The 21,939-nt window shown below is 38.3% G+C and overlaps 1 protein-coding gene across 1 annotated transcript; it reads left to right on the forward strand.

Annotated features, from left to right (window-relative positions):
- The first annotated feature begins 2,600 nt into the window (after positions 1–2,600).
- On the forward strand, positions 2,601–16,966 carry LOC107082954 (neurogenic locus notch homolog protein 1-like). Its single transcript, XM_015371852.1, has 11 exons — positions 2,601–2,806; positions 4,810–4,951; positions 5,756–6,088; positions 6,670–6,881; positions 7,290–7,620; positions 9,171–9,346; positions 11,001–11,062; positions 11,159–11,282; positions 11,767–11,864; positions 14,080–14,411; positions 15,660–16,966. The coding sequence occupies exons 1-11, from the start codon at positions 2,755–2,757 to the stop codon at positions 16,159–16,161; spliced, it is 2,364 nt and encodes a 787-aa protein (XP_015227338.1). The 5' UTR covers positions 2,601–2,754; the 3' UTR covers positions 16,162–16,966.
- Positions 16,967–21,939: the final 4,973 nt, after the last annotated feature.

Genomic DNA, 21,939 nt, shown 5'->3' on the forward strand with positions numbered 1-21,939 from the left:
TAGGGCCACCCAGGCCTTCACATCTTCAAGACATAAAAACAGAGACAGAAGAGAGGTGGAGTTTACATTCTTTAGCGGTAAGTATATCTGTGTGTCATCTGCATAGCAGTGAAAGGCTACGTTCACACTGCAGGCCTTGATGCTCAATTCCAATATTTTTGTGAAATCCAATTTTTTTTTGCAAGACACTTGCAAGACACTTAACCTGCATCGTCTACTGATGGTGGTCAGAGGTCAGTGTACGGCAGCCCCACTTCTGTCAGTGAGCCCCAGGGCAGCTGTGGCTACAATGTAGCTTGCCACCATCAGTGTGTGAGTGTGTGCGTGATGGGTGAATGAATGTAGTGTAAAACGCTTTGGTCAAGTCTCCTAACTTGAATAAAGGCGCTATATAAGTACATGCCATTTACCATAAGACTTGTATGTGATCTCTTGTGTGAACTGCAGTCATACAACACAAGTGTCCCGCATGCGCAGTAGAGGACTCAATGACGCCACAGGCCATTGTGCTCTCTGTTTACGGAAGTAAACATGGATGGTAGTGCTGGCACAAATCCAGCAGTCCTTTCCGACCAAAAAAACTCATTCTTTTCAATATGTTTAAACATAAACACTGCTCTCATCAGCATCTGCCATGGTTGTTGTTTTTCTTGCCGCTTCTGCGTAGCAAGACGCAGAATAGTGACCTTTGTCGGGTATTAATGACGTTCAGGTTGGATGAATTCGACCTGGCCGTTCAGACACAGGTCGCATTTGAGAAGATCAGATTTGTATCTGATTCTGAACCACATAGCCAAGCGGCCTGGGTCAGATTGGTAAATTGGATCCAGGCTTCCAGGCACCGTAGAGCTCCCAGGAAGGTTCAGAGGCCACACAGAGACCAGAAGCGTGACCAGGCGGTCACGGGCAGGAGCAGACATGATCAGGTGCAGAAGAGCAAGCTCAGTGGAAAAGGGTAGCCGAGACAGGACGTGGAACCAGAACTGGAAATCAATCTGCTTGAAGATGGTCTCATAGCCTTTACCTTTAACATGCCTGTCTGAATGCTTCTTCCTAATCTCCTTAGACAACTCTTTCCTTTGCTTCCTCTGGTCCAAGTTGAGTGTGGTACAAACCATGTCACTAAACAGCACAGTGATTACCTGTATCCCCATATATAGACCCAATGACTGATTACAAAATTGGACACACCCATGATGCTAATTAGTGGACATACCTCAGTTTGGCTATTCTTAAAAGTTGTCCAGTTTTTTTTATTTATTTATTTTTTTATGACATAAACGTTGTGGACAAGATGTTTCAATGGCGTCTAACATCTCCAACCAACCAACAAATACTAGGAAAAAGAGATAAAGAGATTAATTTTTCCTGCCAGTTGTTATGTTTTTAGGACTCACTGGTGTATGGAATTCCAGCTATAGATAGATGTCAGTTGTTAAGGCTGATGGACTAAACATAAATGAATGAATATTAGATATACTAAAAATAATTTGCAAAATGACACAATCCAAATGTTGGCAGTGCTGTATCTATAAATGAATAATTTTGCACAAAGATATATGTTGTCTCAATGTTGGAAGCATTACTCTGTTCCTTCTATTCTGAACTTACTGTACTTGAAATATATATTCTTAAACTACTGTCTCTGAAAGGTATGATAAATAATTTATCAAAAATCAATGGGACACATGTTCTTTTTTAAGACCTGCTTTAAGCTTCTAGTCGGGCTGTTAATGTTGTTTTTGTCATCTGGATCCCTAAAACACCTTTGAACTTTGATAGCTTCCTTCCTTGTTTCCCCTTCTGTCATCTAAAAAGGGACAGAAGTAGAAAGGCTATAAATGTTGACACTATTTTAAACCTCTTATTCTATTTGCCTGTAAGTCACCTCCTTTGTGTAGGTTCAAATATACTTTATTTAAAAACAGAAAAAGCTGTAAAATATATATTAACAATTAGGATACTTTATTGATTCCTGGAGAAAACTATGCTGTAGAGTTTTGACTTTTGTCTATCACTTACTTGTTTAAAAGGCTTGTGTTTTGGAGGGTTGATGTGGAAACCTTTAAAAACTTCATCAGAGAGAAAATATTTTTTTCTGATTGGGCAGTTTTGACCAGCATGTCCTATTAATTTTTGAACTATTTAATACCAGGCTACCAGCTGTTCTACCATCAATCAATCCCTTGTTGCACAAATCTTTGTATATGTGGAGAAGATTCAAATAATTCAAAATTTTAGTCAGCACTGCGGAAAAGAAGTCACATGCATGTAAATAAATTCCTTTCCCAATAAAAAGCAGTCCATTGCCAAAATTAGATCAAGTTTTGCTGAATTTGTAACATTTGAAAACTTTTGCCTGATTTATTTTACATAAACTTACAAGTCCACGATTTTTATATGTGTATTGATGCAAAAATCTAGTTCAATTCAACCACACAACTGAATTGCTTAACAATTCTCCAGCCCCATTATTGCAAAGACACACACACACACAGCCACAGCCACACAGGGGTTATCGCCTTTCCTATTCTTCTGCACACAGTGGCAGGAAGTCGTCCAGATATCCGCAGGGAGTCTCAAAAAAAGGAGTGAGCAAACAGAGTCAGCACGGTGGCCGATACAGTGGCGATGACATTAGGTGACTTTACTTAGTTCGAACAGCAAGACCTCGGGTTGTTCTTTAAATGATGCTACTGGAGTCAGATTAGAAGGACTTTAAAACCCAACCAGAAAGACGAACGTGATCTGAACATGCTGGGTCTAAGAACATTTGTTCTGCTGGGACTAAGCTGGGTGTGTCAAGGTGAGTTTTGGCAACATTTCTAATTAAATATATATTTTTAAAATTACAACTTTGGGAGAACTCTCTGTTCTCAGTTACTTTTCACTGTAGCTGTAATCTCTACAATAAAGATCTTGAGAAACTTAGACTTGTTGCCTAAAATAATTGATTCTCATTTAACTAACTCCTAATAATTTTTTGTCGAAGACTAAGCCACAGTTTTGAATTAACTATCTGTGACAGCTTTCAATACCTTTTCATATATATTAGGATCTAAATGAGAGACCTAGTATTTAATTCCCTCTGTTTGATAAAAACAGTTTTTGCTTGTTAAATGAATCATAAATGTGAAGCACACATCTAAATTCAGCTCTATTGTCAATGGGCTCTTTTCCCTTTATGGTCCCACCAACACCTGCCAAGCCCATTGTCCAACTCCATCACATTCCTCATTGCCTTAGTGATGACCTTCGAACTTTATCAAGTTCCCAGCCCACTCCGTTTCCTTTGGCTATTCGCTCCTTCTGGAAGCTTCCTGTTTATGTCGGGCCCGTTTCCTGTCCCCTTTAGCTGGCAGTATTGCGACCCACCTTGCTTGGCTTGACCCATATTGTGGCAAATAGTTGCTGATGGTCTGAAACAATATGTGGGGAGAGACGACCATCTGATAAAAGAATATTTTAATTTGAAATGTCAGGTTAAATACACAAATAAGCTAACCTCCCGCCAAGGTTGGTTAATGTCATTTTCCCAGAAAGTAATGAATCTGAGTTTTTTTAGGCCAAGGATTGTTCATTAAGGCATTTATTAGAACATCATGAGTAATTTTCCTTAAAATTTGTAGCAAAACACTGGAATAATGGATCACAATAAAGATTTAAGGACATTTGCAAAAGGCTTAATTGGCATCTAACCCAGTTGTCTGCTCTAATCAAGAAGTGATTCCAGTCTGCGGTGGTCATTATCTCAAATGATATTCAACAAAGTCTTTAGTGAAGTGTCGAAAGGTGATGCATGCTGCAGGCTAGTTGGTATGTTCTAGTCAAATTACCGGTAATTACGTATATAGCGTTATATTAAGTCCAAGGACCCAAAGCAGTTTACAAGGAGGTTGCCATACATCGGTACCTCTGATGAACCAGTGACCCATTGGTTAAAGTTAAACACCAACACCGTGAGTTAAAGTTGGTCACCCAATAGATGAGCTACCGTAGCTCTAATGCTGAAGAAGCCGACTGTGGTCAGATGTTTTGTTGCAATATCCTATGTGATCTGGTGTAAAGGCATACTGTGCAGAATTGTCATGAGTCATGAACTCTAGTGTGGCTTTGCTTTGTCCAAATAAAATGTGAGACAGTGTTTCAATTCATGAAACCCAGAGAAAAAAAAATCTGCAAGTTGGGATCTGCTCACCCTTTGTTGCAGTAGCCTCTCTATATGTACTGGTTGACATGGAAAAAGATTCAGAATGGAGATCATAAAGTCAGTGGCAACCAGTGTTTTAAGCCGGGCTTAATACTGGTTCAGCAAAGGTTTGAAGAGAACAACCAAGTTGCATTGACTTGGCCTGCAAATTCCCCAGGTAATAACCTAAATCTAATTGAGAACATTCAGGAGATCCTGGAGAGACAAGTCTAATTCATAAAGGCCAGACCTTTCAATCTGCGGCCCTCATCACGGTGGCAAATACCACAATGCACTGTCAGGATTCTTGAAGTACCCATGCCTCAGCAGGATAGGATTATTTTGTTAGCAAAAATGTAAACAATACACCGAATAGGCGAGTGGTCATAATGTTAGGTCATAATGGTTGGCATGTATTTTATATTCAAATAAAAAAAAAAAGTACAAGGCTATATTTTTCCAAAATTACAAAACATTCAATATACACTTAAAAATAACATAATAATGTACCTGCTCTTTTCAGAAAAAAAGAGAGGAAATGAAATGTATTACAGGTCTTCTTTGATAAGTTTCTCACAAATCATCCTTTCATTTATCCTAATCAGTATTCATTTTTACAGCTGTTTCTAGTGATCCATGGCACCTGTGTCGCGAGACCAGTTGTAAGGACAAATTTGGAGATGGGACATGTCACAGAGAGTGCATGGAGTCACGTTGTCTACAAGATGGCTTCGACTGTCAAAAGAGTCAGGACCCCTGCAAGTAAAAAAAAAAACACATTTGACTTACTGAAGTCTTGAAAAGTAAATGAGGATACTCTTTTAGGCTTAGCAAGCAAGGTCAAAGAAAGTCTGTGGTTCTAATCAGTTATTAAAACAATGTTTTTGTAAAATCAAGGTTTTGTAAATAATTGCTCTTTAAAATACAGGTGTGCCATTTGAAGTTGATATATGATGTATATACTTCTAAAACAATGTTCTTTGGAAAAACTAGAGCAAAGGAGATGTTAGGCATTTAAAAGAAAACAAGGGATAACATCACAAACACAGTCACTTTAGAACAACAGTCAAATGCAGTGGCCTTTTGGCAGCTTCGGAAAAGGAATGTCCTTAAACCCTATGCAAGATCAAAGCTGGACAATGATTAAAGAATTCACTTGCCTGAAATCTTGCACAGAATTGCTGATAATGAAATAAATCAGGTAGTTGCAAAAACCAGGTTAAAGTCTAGACTTTAACTGGATCAAAATCCTGCGTTCGGAAACTGAGAGAGCTATACAGAAACAAATTTCTTCCAATCTAAATATATTGAAATACCATCAGATAACAGAGTAAGGAAAGGGATAGTTTTGATTCAATTAAGGTTTGACCTGATATAGATATCTTAAAGCAGGGACTGTTTTTATTTGAAATGTAAACATTCTTGCTTTTTTATTTAATTTTTTGTGAATTACCTTGCAGTATTTTGCCATTATGTCTTAAAGAGTTATGGTGAACACCCTATTCATTCTGTCACTTATATGTCCTTTTCTCTCCATCTCTTTGTTCCCCAATCATCATCTCTCAGTCCAAGATACATTGAATATTGTCGTGCTCATTACGGCAACACTCTTTGTGACCAGGGCTGCAACAGCGCAGCCTGTGGATGGGATGGAAGTGACTGCTTCAGTGAGCAGAGCCCTCTGTGGGCTAAAGGCACCCTGCTTCTTCACACTAAAATTCCAAAGCAAAATCTCTCCGTCTCTGTCACTCCTCTACTCTGGACACTAAGCGTCATCCTCCAGTCACCATTAAAACTCAGGGGAAGCATTTCCCTTGCGGCAAACATGAAATTGTTTGAAATTGACTCTCAGAAGTTGGCTGACATGCTGACGCATTCCTCCCAAACCGACTCAAATGGGTGAGTTCTAATATTTGATACACATATATATATGGGGTCTTAGTGTGAGTGTGTGTGTGCAGGACTATTATTGATTATTATGTCTAAAGAAAATTATTTTATATCCTTTTGTATTAGCATGCAACATGGAAAGGTACTAACAGGCTTGCCTTGATGTATTCTAGTCAGAGTATGTTAGCCCTAAATGTAGATAGACTTAGAGACTTAGACTTGACTTTATTAATCCCTTGGGATTACTCCCTTCGGGAAATTGTATATATGTATAGATGTTAATTGCTTTAGGCAGCAAGTGTCTCCTGTACTAGTCTGTATGGAAGCATATAGGAAATCCTGTAGTATCATAACTTAATCAATACCTGAAATAAGTACAAGACCTTTGGATACTCCTAGGTGACTGAAGTACACCACTTATTATACATGGAAATAAGGAAAAAGAGAGCAAATATACAGTAAAAAAATAAATATTGGCAATGACAGAGTCTTAGGGATTTTCATTAAGACGAGTAAAGTTAAGACAGATTTATACAGACTACAAACTGTACTTACTCTTTTCTACCTTATTTCTTCTGTCTCTTTGTTAGTTCCCTCCTTTTTCTACAAGTTGACAACAGGCCTTGCTCAAGGTCACCTTCTACCTGTTTCCCCTCTGCTACCGAAGCCGCCAGTTTCCTAAATGCTGTGATAATGCTGAAGCCCTCCACATTCCCAGCCCTGCCAGAGCTGAAGGCCATTATTGGTATCAGAGGTGTCCAAGAGGAAATAGGAAGCAGAGAGGAACAAATGGATGTTAAAGGTAGGCTCTTCTATCCTGTCACCTACATAGGCGTTCCACATACAGTACTTCCAGTTTTAGAATTTAGCCAAGCAAAACACTAAAAATCAGCTTTCTGTTCGCAGTAATACAGTTTTTAGCTGTATTACTATAAACTGTGTCTAAATTTAAAGAAAAATAATTTGTCGCAAAAAGTGTATTTTTTTATTTCTCCAAACTAGGGGTACTAAGCTGTATACGTATTTTTTTTGTTCAGGTTTCTTAACAAGTCTTGATGGGATTTTTTTTTTTATGGGATACATTTTTTTTAGGCTAAAACTAATCAATGAAAGGTGAAATTACTTTAAAAACTAAACCTACTTTTATTTACAAGTTGTTGTTTTTTAAACAGTGCCTTAAATGTTTTTACTTTTATTGTATCATTCATAGAGAAAACTCCAGTTTGGATTTGGGCAGTAGCTGTCATAGCAGTTGTCCTTCTGATCCTTCTTCCACTGCTGGTGTTCTTCATAATGAGGAGGATGAGGTCGCAGCGATCCGAGAACAATGGCAGTGTTAGGGTAAGACATCGGCATAAAGTTGCTAATGATGATGAGGCCAACAAATCCAAGGCCTGGATGCAACACACACCACACCAAGAGCAAAGAGTCCGATCTAGCAGAGAGAAAGATAAAATCAGCCTTAGGAAGAAAAAGAAGGCCAAGGAAGCAGAGAAAAAGAAGAGGAGGGAGCCACTAGGAGAGGATGCCATTCGAATGAGGTAAGTTACGCTGCACCTCTAGATTCTAATTTCTTTTCTGAATGAGTCATGCAACTAAAAAAATAAGCTGTTTTTTAATCTTTGTAAATGCAAACAACTAGTATTTGAAATGTCAAAAATACTACACACACACACAAATATAAATTATAGCCTATTGGGAGCCAAAGGCCGGTCATAATGTAGTGGACCCCCATTTTTAATGACAGGTTGTTAGTGTAGAGGTATAGTGTCAATTAATGTAAGATCACTCTTAGGGTTTGGAATATACAGATAATTGTTAGCTTAAATGTCAGGGATTGGTATAAACACAATAACTAAAAAGAATGGAAGTGAATATTAAGTCTTCATTTGGTTAGAAATATAAACTTGTCTATATGTGTATAAGCACATCTTAGTGTTGTTGTTTTGCTTGAAGGTCAAAGGTACATACCTGTTGTTTAAGCAATAAAGTTTTAAAAAAAAAGATACATTCACCAATCAATTCTGACAAATCCAAAATATATAAATATTTATTTAACAATGCCAACAGCTCATAAGCTACATGGAGGTTGCTGCTTTTCGTGAAATATAAGTTAAAGAGTTACTGATGCTGATCTTTGGTTTGGGTTAGCAAACCATTGGCAGAAGCCAAGCAAACAGAACTATTAAAGATTGGAATGAGAGCCGATGACTTCAAGTGAAGCGCTTACCTGCCAAGAGTTAAACTAAAAGCCGTCTCCTGTAAAGGTCAAAGCTACAAAAATGTTAATCGAAGCAATACAATTTTTACAAAAAACAATAATACAACCACAGAACATCTAGAGTGGTGCAGGATATTCATAGTTAGGTACTGATTTTACTAACAACACTATAATGTATAAATATTTGTTCGATCAACTTTGATGGGTCCAAATATGTTTTTGATGCCAATGTCGACCCGAAAAACCTGACATGTGTCAAATGCTAGAAGCGAAATGGCTTCTTCTCTGTCTTATATTTCTCACATTTAAACCAATAAACCAAGCAAAAAAGAAAAAAACAATACATGGGTGAACATCAGTCAAACTTCCTAGCTGGGGGTTGACTTAAGGAAGCAAAGGGGCAGAGAGGCCTTGTAGAGTTTGCTGCTTTTCTTCTGAGCAGGCGAGTAAAATGTTTTCCAATGCTTGCAGACCTGGGACCTGTTTTGCAATCCGTATGGAATAAGAGAGGGCCCAACATACTGTATGAGAGGAGTAAAACTTTAAGGTGGCAAAACGGTACCTCCAATTATCAAGGAAAATAGATCTAAATGTTTGATTAAAAAGATTGTAACTGAAAAAATAATAATGGTTCTCAAATCTTTTAGATTTGAGAACCATTATGAATTTTTACCATTTCTTTTGCACTAATTTACCATTGGAATACAATGAATAGGTGTTTATATTTACAAAAATGAACACAGCAGCACTTTACTTTTATCGCATCTGTGGGCACTTATGAATAAAAAGATGTGGGACAAAAGAAAAAAATGACAAGTAGTAGCTGGGTATGTTGGGACATTTTTAACAATTAAATGTTACGGTTTCCAGGCCTCTGAAAAAGGACCAAGAGCCAGGAAGTGATACAGACTTTACCCAAAGCTCAATGGAGGACATCAGCATGAGATGCTCCAAGCGACAGGAGGACCCTTCAATCTGTGACCACAGGAGCTCAGACCAGAGACACTTTCGGACAGGAACTGTTCAGACTCGCAGGCCAATACAATGTAATTTGTCTGACACACCTACAAATTCACACTACTACTAATACCTATGTTTTTTTCATGCCTACCATCAAATAGTAGCCGTTTTTCTTAAATCAATGTAGGACATGATGCATGCCGAGAAATTCTATACTTTGTTTATCCAACTTCTTGGGAAAGTCTACAGTCAGTAGATGTAGTGCTTTAGGATTATTTCATTATTTCAACTGCAAACCAAATTACGACCATTATAACCAGTTATATCATGCATCCATAAGGTGTAGATGTACCGCAGAGTCTTGTGCATTGAACTGCATACAACTTATGGACAAAGGAAATTCTTTTGAGGACCAGAATGTTCATATTTTGGATAAAGAAAATAGGTGGTTTGAGAGGGGCTTGAAGGAAGCCATCTATGTTAAGAAAGAAAAGACAACCTTAAACAGAGGGGGCTGGACTCAGGTTCCAGCTTTAAAAAAACCTACAATCCAGCAATTTAGTTAATCCCTTCCCGTTATCATCGCAGCCCCACCCCCTGTACAGGAGAGTGGAGGACCTTGTCTATTCAGCCAGGCCAACAATTCGCTTTAACGACCGACCTTTCAGACACTAAGATGGGTATGGGATATTACAGTCTAACAAACAGAGGTGTCAAGTAACGACGTACAAATACTTCGTTACTGTACTTAAGTACACTTTTTAGCTTTCTATACTTTACTCCATTACTTATTTTTCTTCGTACTTCTGACTTCTACTCATTACATTTTCACATAAGTATCTGTAATTTCTATTCCTTACATTTGTAAAACAAACGTTATTGCTCTTGGCTTTGGTTTTATGTTTATAAATAATTATTTCACGTCCTGTGCGCCATCCAATGCAGATCATTGGAGCCACCCACATCTAGGGAAAAAACTTGTGTAATTGGAGGAGTCATATAACGCAAACACTCATTGGTTAGCTATTCGTCATATTTGTGCTGACGCCAAAGGCAATCATCAGAAGCAAGCAAGTGTTCTTCAAACTGCAAACGTGAATTGTCTATGCCATGCTACAATGTCGGATGTCAAAATGTCTGAAAGGTCGGACACAGGCGAGAGCATATCTGAAGATGGAGACCAACAAGACCTCCCTCATCCTTGGCCCTATCTCAAAGAATTTTCCGAAATAGTTGAAAAATTGAGCTTTCAATTCATATAGTGTCATCTGGCTGTTTTTCTTTTTTTTTTTAAAAAAGGTTACTTTATACTTTAAGTAGTTTTTGGAGCACATACTTTTTCACTTTTACTTGAGTATAGAGATCAAGTTGATACTTCATCTTTTACCGAGTGTTTTTAAACTGCAGTATCTGTACTTCTACTTAAGTAACAAAAGTGTGTACTTTTGGCACCACTGCTAACAAAAGAAGCCAAACGACCCTTATTCCAAACGGGTGGACCCCTTTGTCTGTTCCAATTTGCGTGTTTTCAAAACAAAAACAAGGCGTTGTTGGGCTACTATATAAAACCTTGAACTCAATGCTATTCCTGACATTTTGGATTGAAAAAGCTTCCTGGATGGGAAGCAAAACGTCTTCAAACGTGGAAACAAAGTCCAGTATGATTATACTACTTGTCCTTTGTGTGCTTTGGTGCATTTGAGGATATACATAATATATGTGCTCATTCTGAACTCTCAGCTCCACCTAGAGGATGGGAAAGAAATGCCATGCCACCTCCTTTGCTCAGTCCTCCACAGCAGGTCAGTTATATTAGTTTACCTTATAATTAAAAGCCAAATTAAAAATGTGTGCTGCCGAAGTGTTCTGATGCTCACCCTAGTGACGTTTGTTGGCAGTCAGCAGAATGGTGTGGTCCAGATGGGTCTGTGGTTCTGATCCGAGCTGTGCGTAGTGGACTGGACAGGGTGGTTCTGGAGCTGCTGCAAGCTGGAGTTCCAGTAAACAACACAGATCATACTGGTAATGTTTCCTGTAATGGTGTGGTACCTGAACATGTGCCTCAGCCCCCAACCCTCAGAAAATTATGTTGAACTTATGTAGCTCATATTCATCTTTTTCTGACGTTGAGAGGGTCGAGTAACTCGTGACTTACTCCGTCTCTCTCACATCCTGTTTTTGTGTCCCTTCTATCACTCCTGTCTGTCATTATCCAGCTCCCCTTCTCTCTTCTTCTGACTCAGAGCAAAGTTAATATATTTAGGTCAATAGATATATTAACTTTGTGGCTCCTCCTTCTTTTTGCTTCAGTTCCTCCTTGGGCCGAATTCTGTCCTTTTCTTCAACCTCGTGTCCTCCTGGCCCTTTACCTCATTCTTCTCTTAATTATAGATGTCCCTCCATTTTCATCCTCTATCTCCTTACCATCTGGACTCAACTGTTGTGTAATGGTTGTTCACTGGCTGACCTACTCCCTCACATCCCTTCCACTCACACTGTCTCTCAGGGAGATCAGCCCTACACTGGGCATGCTCAGTAAATCACCTCTCTCTAGCAAGGACCCTTATTCGCTATGGGGCTGCTGTGGACCTACAAGACAACAAGGTAATCGTCTAAGCTGTATTATCCAAACATTACTCCAGAAAAAAAAAACATTGATAAACATTCATATATTTTGTCATGTTACAATAAAAACTTCAATGTAGTTTGAGGGGATTTGTTTTGTGCCAGCAGAAACGTAGCAGAGAAATTAAAACCCACAACACCATATTGTGATGCTGCCATTATATTTTACAGCTCAGGCTTGATGATGTTCTTAGGTTTGAAAGTCCTACGCTTCTTCCTTGAACATTTTGACTAAACAGTTCAATTCTATTTTTGTCAGAGCACAAGAAATGTCTACTAAAATTAATATATTTGTCCCTGTGTGAAACTGCAAACTGTAATCTGGCTGGTATGTGTTTCTTTTGGAGCCTTTTTTTCTGGGCAGACTTTGAGCTTTAGAGATCAGGTAAATAATATTAATGAATACCATTATGTAGACCTAGAATAACAACATACAGATCAAGGATAGGAAAGTTTAAGAAAGTTACACAATGGAAAGAGTATGGCAAAACCATCCACCTAAACCATCCACCTTAGAGAATGCATGAAATCCAAAGCTTAGGTGGGAGAACGTCTTCCTATAGTTGAACAACTATTCGTCTTCTGGCTTTCATGAAGGACTAACGAGGGTGAATTTTGAAAGCCATTGAAAGTGCAGTTGACAATTCACCAGTAGGCATGTATGTAGTGAATACAGAAACATGTAAGAAAAGATACTCTGATCTGATCAGAATACATCTAAAAGGTTTGGCCAGCGTACTAAACCCCAGTGGTGGAGGAAAACTATAGCTGCATGTTTCCCTGAATACACAATCCCTGCTATCAAACAAGCTAGGGGCAGCATTACGCTGAAGGTATGCCCTTCTTCAGAAAGGCGAAGGAATATGATTGGGATTGATAGGAAAATGGTTCTAAATACAGGAAAACACCAGAAAACCCCCCAAAGCATTAGGGGCTCCAAAAGACTTGTTGGTGATTCAACCTCTACGATCACCAAGCCTAAAACTAAGAGCTACAATGGAATAGTTTGGTTTAGGATTTATCATTTCTGGTCCGCCAGATCCGGTGTTCTGAACCATTCAGATGTTTCTCTGCTTCAACAAACCTCATTCAAATAATCAGGCCATTAGCTGGACACCAGAAATATTTACTGCATTCTGAGGAGGTAATTATGGGTTTCCCATCTGATATTAATATTGGATATAGGTCCGATATTAGCCAAAAAGGCCTGGATCTAAAATCTAACATACTGTCATACTAATAGAAAAAAACTCTGCTTTTGTTTAAAGTTTCTGTAATTCATTGGTTAATAATACATGGGTTAGGTGTTCTCATACTTGTTGTTAACTAATGTTGTCTGTTTAAGTAATATCAGTTGATCAAGGCTTTTCTTAACATTCTACAGTACAAAATAAGGAATAAAAGCATGTTTTTACTGCTTATATCGTATTTGATCAATACACCTATCTTTGAATTGAATTCTCAAAGCTGCAATATCTGTTTTGTATCAGAAATGAAAAAGTTGTATCGGGTAAATAAGCCATTTGATTCATATATTAAAGCATCTGAAAAGGTTAGAATATCCCACTTAAAGCTAATACCCATACCCTGGATCTGTGCCAAGATAAAAAAAAAAAAAAATGTTCATAAAAATTCTCCAAACTGACCAGGCTTGAGTTATCAATCAAATCAATCAATCAATCAAAACTTTTTATTGTCAACTACAATTTACATTGTAATTGAAATTTCAGTTTCAGTGCAACCGTTCATCAGGATTGTCTCAGGATCTCAGGTCTCAAGGTCTCAGGATTGACTGAGACCTTGCATGCCAGAGAACGCTGCCATTCAGCAGAACAGTGCATTCTTATGGCTTCCCACCAGTTACCTGGCTTCCCAGGTCCCAGGCGCTTTCCTAATAGCGCTGCCTTTAAGTGCTTACCTAAAAAAGACTAAATATTCAAGCTCTAGACAAGCAGCTCCTATAAAAATTTTGCAGACATCAATCTCTTTTTATTTCACAACAATGCCCTACCTCGTTATAGTGTGTTCCAAAAATCCAATAAGGCAGGTAGAGGCTTCTGGCTTTAACATGACAAAGTATATGAACGTTCAAGGTTTTAAATATTTTTGGAAGGCACTGTATGAAGGATGTATGTAAATAGAAAGAGGTATTTAAATTCATGATTAAAATTGGATGCACCATTATTTTTGTTAGGGTGAAACACCGCTTTTCCTGTCCTCCCTTCATGGCTGTTACGACACTACCAGGCTTCTCCTGCTTCATGGTGCCAACCTGGAGCTGCATGACCGCAGAGGGCGTCGTCCGATTGATGTAGCCAGAGAGGCAATGCATCATCAGGTTCTGGAGCTCCTACTGGCTCACCAGATCCAGAGAGGGCCTCTTCCTGTTAATACAGACAATGATGTCATGTGGGAGGAGCGCGCTCTGATGTACTCACCATGGGTCAGTACTCAGGGTCTCCCTGGAAGAAGCGCCTCATTCTCTGGGATGATAGCCCATCGAGACATGGCTTCAACCCCTGAGAGGTACAGTAAGCTTAATAAATCTGAATCATTCAGAAACTACATAGTTATCATATAGACTAATTATTAATAGTATTTGATGAATAACTATGAAACGTTATCACCAGAAAATAGTTTGAGGCAGTCCACGGAGAATGCTGTGATCACTCTGATGGGCTACCTGGTCACTTCATATGCAAAGAGTTAGGTCCAGATTTTCAGCAAACAACGTCTAATTCTTCCTCGGACTTTGTGTCTCTTTACATCTAGCAATATTGTTTATGATTATGGACAGGAGTTTGACTTAGAAAAAAAAAGGGTTTCATCTTTGGTTTCTACTAGTAATGTTTGTTCCCATATTTAATTGATGGAACTCTTCAACCCTTAAGTTGGTTTGTACTTGAGTGATTTTTAAATAAAGATTAGCGAAATATAAAGAATTATCATTATCATTAAACATCGTTGTTGGGCTTCTTACTTAGTTTACAGCCCAGTGCTCTCTCTATTTATCCAGCAGGCTTCCCAGAGCCTTCACTTCGTCTTTCCATGCTGTCACTCAAAGTCTGTCAAATGCCATGAACTCAACAGCAAGCCCTAGCTAGGTGAATGGAGAAGCTGCAGTAAGACATGGATAGGAGACTAGAAGGGAGGGTTTCAGGGGAGATAAGAGAGGAATGCATTTCTTTGTAATCAGTCTGCTAATCTTTATTTTTATCAAATGCCTTGCATCAAGAAGGTTCTGGGAAGCTTCCTCCCACAGTCCAGAAACCTGACTGTTAGGTCAATTGGCTTCTCTAAATTTTCCTTAAGCGTGAGTGTGTGTGCATGGTTGTGTGTCTCTGTGTTGCCCTGCGACATACTGGTGACCTGTCCAGGGTGTATCCCGCCCCTAGCTCATAAACTGCTGGAGATGGGCTCCGGTCCTACTGTGATCCTGACAAGGATTAAGCAGGAGAATATGGATGAATTGAAGAGCATTAATTAAGCTTATGGCTAATAAGTGAAAATAATAAGATGTTTAATGCTTTAAAATTGGTGCCCAAACACATTTATTTATTTTTAACATGAAGTATGCATTAATTCAGGAACAATAATTCCACTTTATAATAGCTAAATTTTCTTTCTATGCTTTTGGGCTTACTTGTAAATAAAATATATATACAAACAATCCCTCAATCTAAGTTGTTAATAATAGTTTTTTGATGTCTACAATAATTATTGGGCCTGATATATAATTGGTTTCTTGTAATTATGACATTTCTTTGTTGCTAGGGACTGGTCAATGGGACGGATGCAGTACCCATCTCCACAGAGCTGGAGGCCACAGCTCAACCAATCAGCAACGGCACTTGTTCCTCCGAGGGTTATGGGTCGTTCCCCTCGACCAATAAGTACCTTACAAGAGGTGACCTCAGAAGACGAAGATCGTGACAGACATCACGAGAACCCTCGAGCCACTACACCTCATTTCCTCTCTCCGCAGCCAGCCCCTAGGCAGCGCTCTTTTTCATGTACCCAACATGCACTGCAGCGCCGCTCCAGCGCTCTCCAGCCAGAGCCAAATTACCTCATAGTGACGGACAGAATAGCCAGCGAGCCAATTGAGAGGGTGGTGGTTTCACCCCCACCAACTAGTGTGAGCCAACTAGACCAACAACCAACTGGGATGGGTGAAAACACCAGCCGAGCCGGACAGGCAGCAGTGAGTCCAGTAAATTCAGAGCAGAAGCCAAACACAAACAACGCCAATGACTCCACACAAACTGTCCTGTAAAAAAAAAAAAATTAAACAGGCAGACAAGTTTCGGCTGAATGTAAAATAAAGGACAGGATTCAGAAATTAACTATATGCCTCATGCATTAATTTGTTTTAGGAAAATCAAAGAAAAAGAATGTAAAACAAAACTTTGGAACTTGACATCTCTTCAATCAGTTTTTACATGCTCTGTGCCCACTTGGCCCTATTCTTTATCACTTTTTTCCCCCCATAAGGCTTCTTATATTATGGAAGGGAGATATTATTGTAAATGCTGTTTGTTAAAAAATGTACATATCAAATGCTTGATTTCTCCTAACTGTGCTCTAATTTCCCTACAGAGTGCTAGAGTTTCTTGTAAGTCCCTCAAGTGCCCTGATTCCCCAGTTCTCCTGCCTTTCTGAATGGATTTTAAAGTAAGAGCAGCAGAGGCTGAAAGAAAACTTTTTGAAAAACCGAAGAAAATTATATTGAGGCAACTTTAAAACATTATAGCTCCTGAAAATAAAATTTATATTTATGAGAAATGGATCACAATTTATGGAGAGAACCGTTTAAGTTGCAGCAGTTTAAGTTTATTCCCTGCAGAAATATTTAAGGAAGAATAACTTTAAAGCTGTTTCCAAATTTAAAATAGAGCTTATATATTCAATAAAGTAACTTTCTATCTATTTAATGTTGACATCTTTGTTTTTATTTTATGCCTTTCAATTCAGTTTAGTTTATTTATATAGCGCCCAGACATACATAAAAATTACCCAGACATTCTAGCAGGGGAGGAGGGGTAGTGTGAGGGATCGCTTTTGATGCAATAAATCGATGCAATCAGCTTGGTTTCCTTAGACAGAAAACTTTGAACCAGCCTGACTGTATGATCTTAGTTGTCTCTGTAAATTGCCTTAAAATGACATTTGTTATGAATTGGTGCTTTATAAATGAAATTTATTGAATTCAGTAGTGCCAATTCACAACACATGCCATCTCAAGGCACTTTACAATGACAATACTGTCAGATTGGTTTATAGAAATACCAGCTGATTGCATTTGGTCATTACCTTGCAAGACATGCTCTTCCTGGATGAGCTTGCAGCGACGACTTTCAATTGCATTTTGTTGTTGACCCCTCAGTAACCCCTCCGATCAAGCATGCATGCAACTAGAATGCAGAGGAAAAACTCCCTTTAACCAGGAGCAAATCTCCAGCAGAACCAGGCTCAGTGTGAGCTGCCTTCTACAGAGGCTGAGTCGGGTTCAAGGAGACAGAAGCAGGTAACTGTTTACTAGCTCCAAAGGTGACTCCGTCCAGGAAAGACACAGAACTCAGACACTCAGGACTCCAAGCTCTATGCCCTAACAACTAGGCTGCCACTCCCCATTTGAAGGAAACAGACAGAAAATAGGGCCCATAATTGGGTAACACACAAAAAATCCGTCATTTTCAGTGAGGTTAAAAATCTTATGGGGTCTCTGGAGCAGGATAGCGGTGGGCAGTGAAGCTTGCTACTCAATGCTGATTGGCAATGCTGAATTGCAGAACACACTTTTTGAATAATAGTGGCATGCAAAGGGGAGGTTTTCCTCGAGAGTGATGAGGGAGGAAATTTGTCAGTAAGCCGGAACAGTCTTCTTGTGCTGAACTCTTGCTGTGCCTTCTGGAGTTTATTATGTCAGAGTGCTTCACAACAGCTATTTTCACCTGTTTTAGAAATGTGTTTCATGTGTTTCAAGATTTGTTAATGCAAAAAGTGACTTTCGGATTTCAATGATATCACTGAACCTCCCTTGTTTCATAGACTGGAGCTGCCACTGCTGCATTTAGCCCTTTTAAACACAAATAAATAATATATTGTATGTAATTTTAAATAAAATATTAGATTGAATTAAATGCAATTAAACAGTGAATCAATGTAAGTCATTTTAGTATATTTTTATTTCTTATTCTTTGATATTTATTTGCTAAATCAAATGATCGATTATCTGAAAATATATATATCATTAAAGTAAAGTTCCATCAACAAATAGCATATAACAAAAGTCCCTAGTTTAGACATAATGCTAATTTCTTAAAATAATGTACAGCTCCCCAGTCTGCTGTGTACAATGAACACATTTTCTGAAAATTACTGCAAAGTAAAACAAATAATCAATAATCTGCATATATATGTTGAATGAAATTAAAGTCCCATCACCAGATTATGGTATGATAAAGGCAACAAATGAATACAGAATGCTAAATTTATTAAAGCTCCCCCGTCTGCTTCACAATAAAAACACTTTTTCAGAACAAGCTGTTGACTGTAGAACACCACTGTCATTAAAAAGGTTTATGCACACCTGAGATGCCTATGCAGAGACAGAAAATTACATAGTATATGGTATATATAAATATATGGGAGATATACATTATGATAGAAGGAGCGTCAATGTCAGCAGCACTGGGAGGATTGGAGAGGCCACCATACCAGGACTGAAAGAAAATATGCTGGAAGAAAAAAAAACAATTTGAGAAAAGTTTATCAACCTAATCTGTTAAATGGTACATTTAAGAGGGTAAGAAGGTTCTGATATGTTCAGGAATGTTTTCTCTCACATTTTTCATGTCGACTAAGATGTGCAGCTGGGTTATATATGGCTAGACCACCTTAGTCTCCATACAGGCAGTAAGACTTGCTCAAACTCTTTAGTACCATCTAAATAATAGCATATTTTTACAGATTCCAATTCTGCTGCTGATAAACGACCAGATGAAAGCAAGTTTGAAACTGGAAAGAAACCTATTTTGGAAGAATTTGGTTCTGATCAAATCACTTGAGTCAACAGCAATGAATAGATGTTACAGAATCTGCTTTCAAAGTGTGTACTTTTAAAATGTTGTAGGAAATATGAACAGTTATAAAGATTAATACAACTGCACAATATGTTCCTAAAGCAAGTTATTCAGTAAAAGTATGTCTTAAAAAACAGCTATATTTGTTATCTGGCAACAGTGATCCAAAGACTGCTCTGGTTTTAAAGAGAACTATGCATAACATTGATAAAATATTGTCAAACATGCTCTAAATGAAGCAAGACACTTAATTAAAACCTCTAGCTGATTGTGCTCAGTTATCCAGGAATACACAAACTTTTATAATGTACCTAGCTTGTGGAAAATATTTTATGATGACAAAAAAATGCCAATATTCTTTGCTGAAATATCATCCTCTGCTGAATCAGCATGCTGAAGTTATCCTGTGGAATAGCTTTAGCACCACTGTGGTTTCTGCAAAATGTGTGGTTATTTAAAAAAAGGAATTGCAAAAACAAAAGGAGGAACAGGAAAGGCTGGAACATCATTCACATGTATGTATTAAGTTTAAGTCAGTATTGGTCTTTGTGGGTTTTCACTTTTACCTTTGTAGCACCAGTTGTGCTTGTGAATGTTCTCAGTCATCCAGGTCATAGTCATTCCAAACAAAAAGAAAAAAATACACTGGACTTTGTTTCCAAGTTTGAAGACCTTTCACTTCCCATCTGGATTATTGATGAGTTCCCGGCTTATAGAGCGGCCCAAACAAAGGCCTTGTTATGGCTTAGAGAACATGCAAATTGAACCGAAAAAAACGTTCCTCCCCTTAGTAATGGGGAGTCTTTGAGGTCATTGTTGGCCTGCAACTCCCACAGCAGAACATAAAGGTGAGAAGATTAAAAACATCGCTATCACTTATGTGACTGGACTCTCTAAGAAACTAAAGAGGATTTTCTCCAAAAACGAATTCCCAGCACATTTCAAACCAAACAAGAATCTTAGACAGAAGCTAGTGCATCCTAAAGACAAAACCCCCAAACCTAAGATGAGCGGTGAGTGGTGAATGCATTTCAGTGCATTGAGGAATGCTCTCATCTTTATATTGGAGAAACCAAACAACCTCTCTACAGGTGCATGACTCAACACAGGTGGGTTACCTGTGGGGAGTGGTGGCCTAGTTGTTAGTGCATAGAGCTTGGAATCCTGAGGTTCTGAATTCAAGCTACACTTCCACAGACTGCCACTGTGGGTCTCTGAGCAAGACCCTTAAACACACACTGCTCTCCGGGTGCTGCATAATTGTAGCCTACATCTCATTTGGTCAGCCAAGCTCACAAAGACCTCAACGACTCCCAATTAATAAGGGGTGGACCTTATTTTTTGTTTCAATTTGCATGTTTTCTAAGGCATAACAAGGCTTTTGTTTGTGCCCCTCTATAAGCCGGGAAATCAACGTCACTCCAGACATTTTAAATTGAGAAAGCTTTCTGGATGAGAAGCGAAATGTCTTCAAACTTGGAAAACAAAGTCCAGTTGTTTTGTTTTTTTGACTTTTTTAGAATGACTATGAAATGGATGACAAACTAAGCGAACCAAGAAAGTAATTAGCTATGACATGAAAGAGCAATAAAAAATATACTTAAACTACTGAAAAAATATGAAGATTACTTAAAAACACACTTCATAAAAGGCTTTGACTAATATATGGTTATTGAATTAGGGAATACCTGTCGTCTGTCGTAGCTGGAATGATGGTAGATGAGTTTCTGCAAAAAAATAAAACAAAGTAGAGATGGAGTAGTTTAAAAAAACATTTGTTGCAGCATTTAAAACAAATTCCCTTTACTTATCCAGTCTTTCTTTTTTATTGAGTAAAATTTTATATTAAGTAATGATTGTAAGCAATTTTTTTTTTAAGTTTTCCACACACAAACATTTTAGGTTTGCAGGATAACAAAAGTCTTACAAAGTAATTTTTTTCCCAAATCATCAATGTTTATGTGATTCATCATGATTTGCATAACCAGGGTTTTTAAGTTTGAGAAATTTGCATAAAAATGGTTATCAAATAAGCTACAGTAATACCTGTTGTCTGTAGTAGTAGTTGGATGAACAGTGGATGAAATCCTGTATAAATACAAAGAAAAACGTAAGTACACAACTGAGATATATTTGACACATGATTACTGTTAATACCTACAAAAATAAATATAAAACGATCACTCTTATTGAGTCATATGTAGCTTCGATTATGTTTTAAAACAAAATTGTGCTGGTGAATTTTCTCAGTCATCCAGGTCATTGTCATTCCAAAAAAAGAAAAAAAAAAAAAAACACACTGGACTTGGTTTCCAAATTTGAAGACGTTTGACTTCCCATCTGGGAAGCTTTTTCAATTCGAATTGAACAAGCTTCCTGGAGTATCGATGAGTTCCCGGCTTATAGAGCGGCCCAAACAAAGGCCTTTGTTATGGCTTAGAGAACATGCAAATTGAACTGACAAAAAAAAAAACGTTCTTCCCCTTAGTAATGGGGAGTCGTTGAGGTCGTTGTTGGCCTGCAACACCCGCAGCAGAACATAAAGGTGAGAAGATTAAAAACATTGCCATCCCATATGTTGCTCGAGTCTAAAAAAAAAACTCAAGAGGATTTTCTCCAAAAACAAATTCCCAGCACATTTCAAACCAAACAAGAATCTTAGAAAGAAGCTAGTGCATCCTAAAGACAAAACCCCCAAACCTAAGATGAGCGGTGAGTGGTGAATGCAGTTCAGTGCATTGAGGAATGCTCTCATCTTTATATTGGAGAAACCAAAACAACCTCTCCATGGGAGCATGACTCCACACAGGTGGGTTACCTGTGGAGAGTGGTGGCCTAGTGGTTAGGTGCGTAGAGCTTGGTATCCTGAGGTTCTGAGTTTAAAGGAATAGTACACCCAAAACATGATTAGCCTTCATTTTCTACTCACCCCCATGCTGAACAACACTCTGGAGTACTTTTTTGATATC

Source organism: Cyprinodon variegatus, unplaced genomic scaffold (genome assembly GCF_000732505.1).
Source record: "Cyprinodon variegatus isolate N-32 unplaced genomic scaffold, C_variegatus-1.0 Scaffold66, whole genome shotgun sequence".
Taxonomy (NCBI): Eukaryota; Metazoa; Chordata; class Actinopteri; order Cyprinodontiformes; family Cyprinodontidae; genus Cyprinodon; species Cyprinodon variegatus.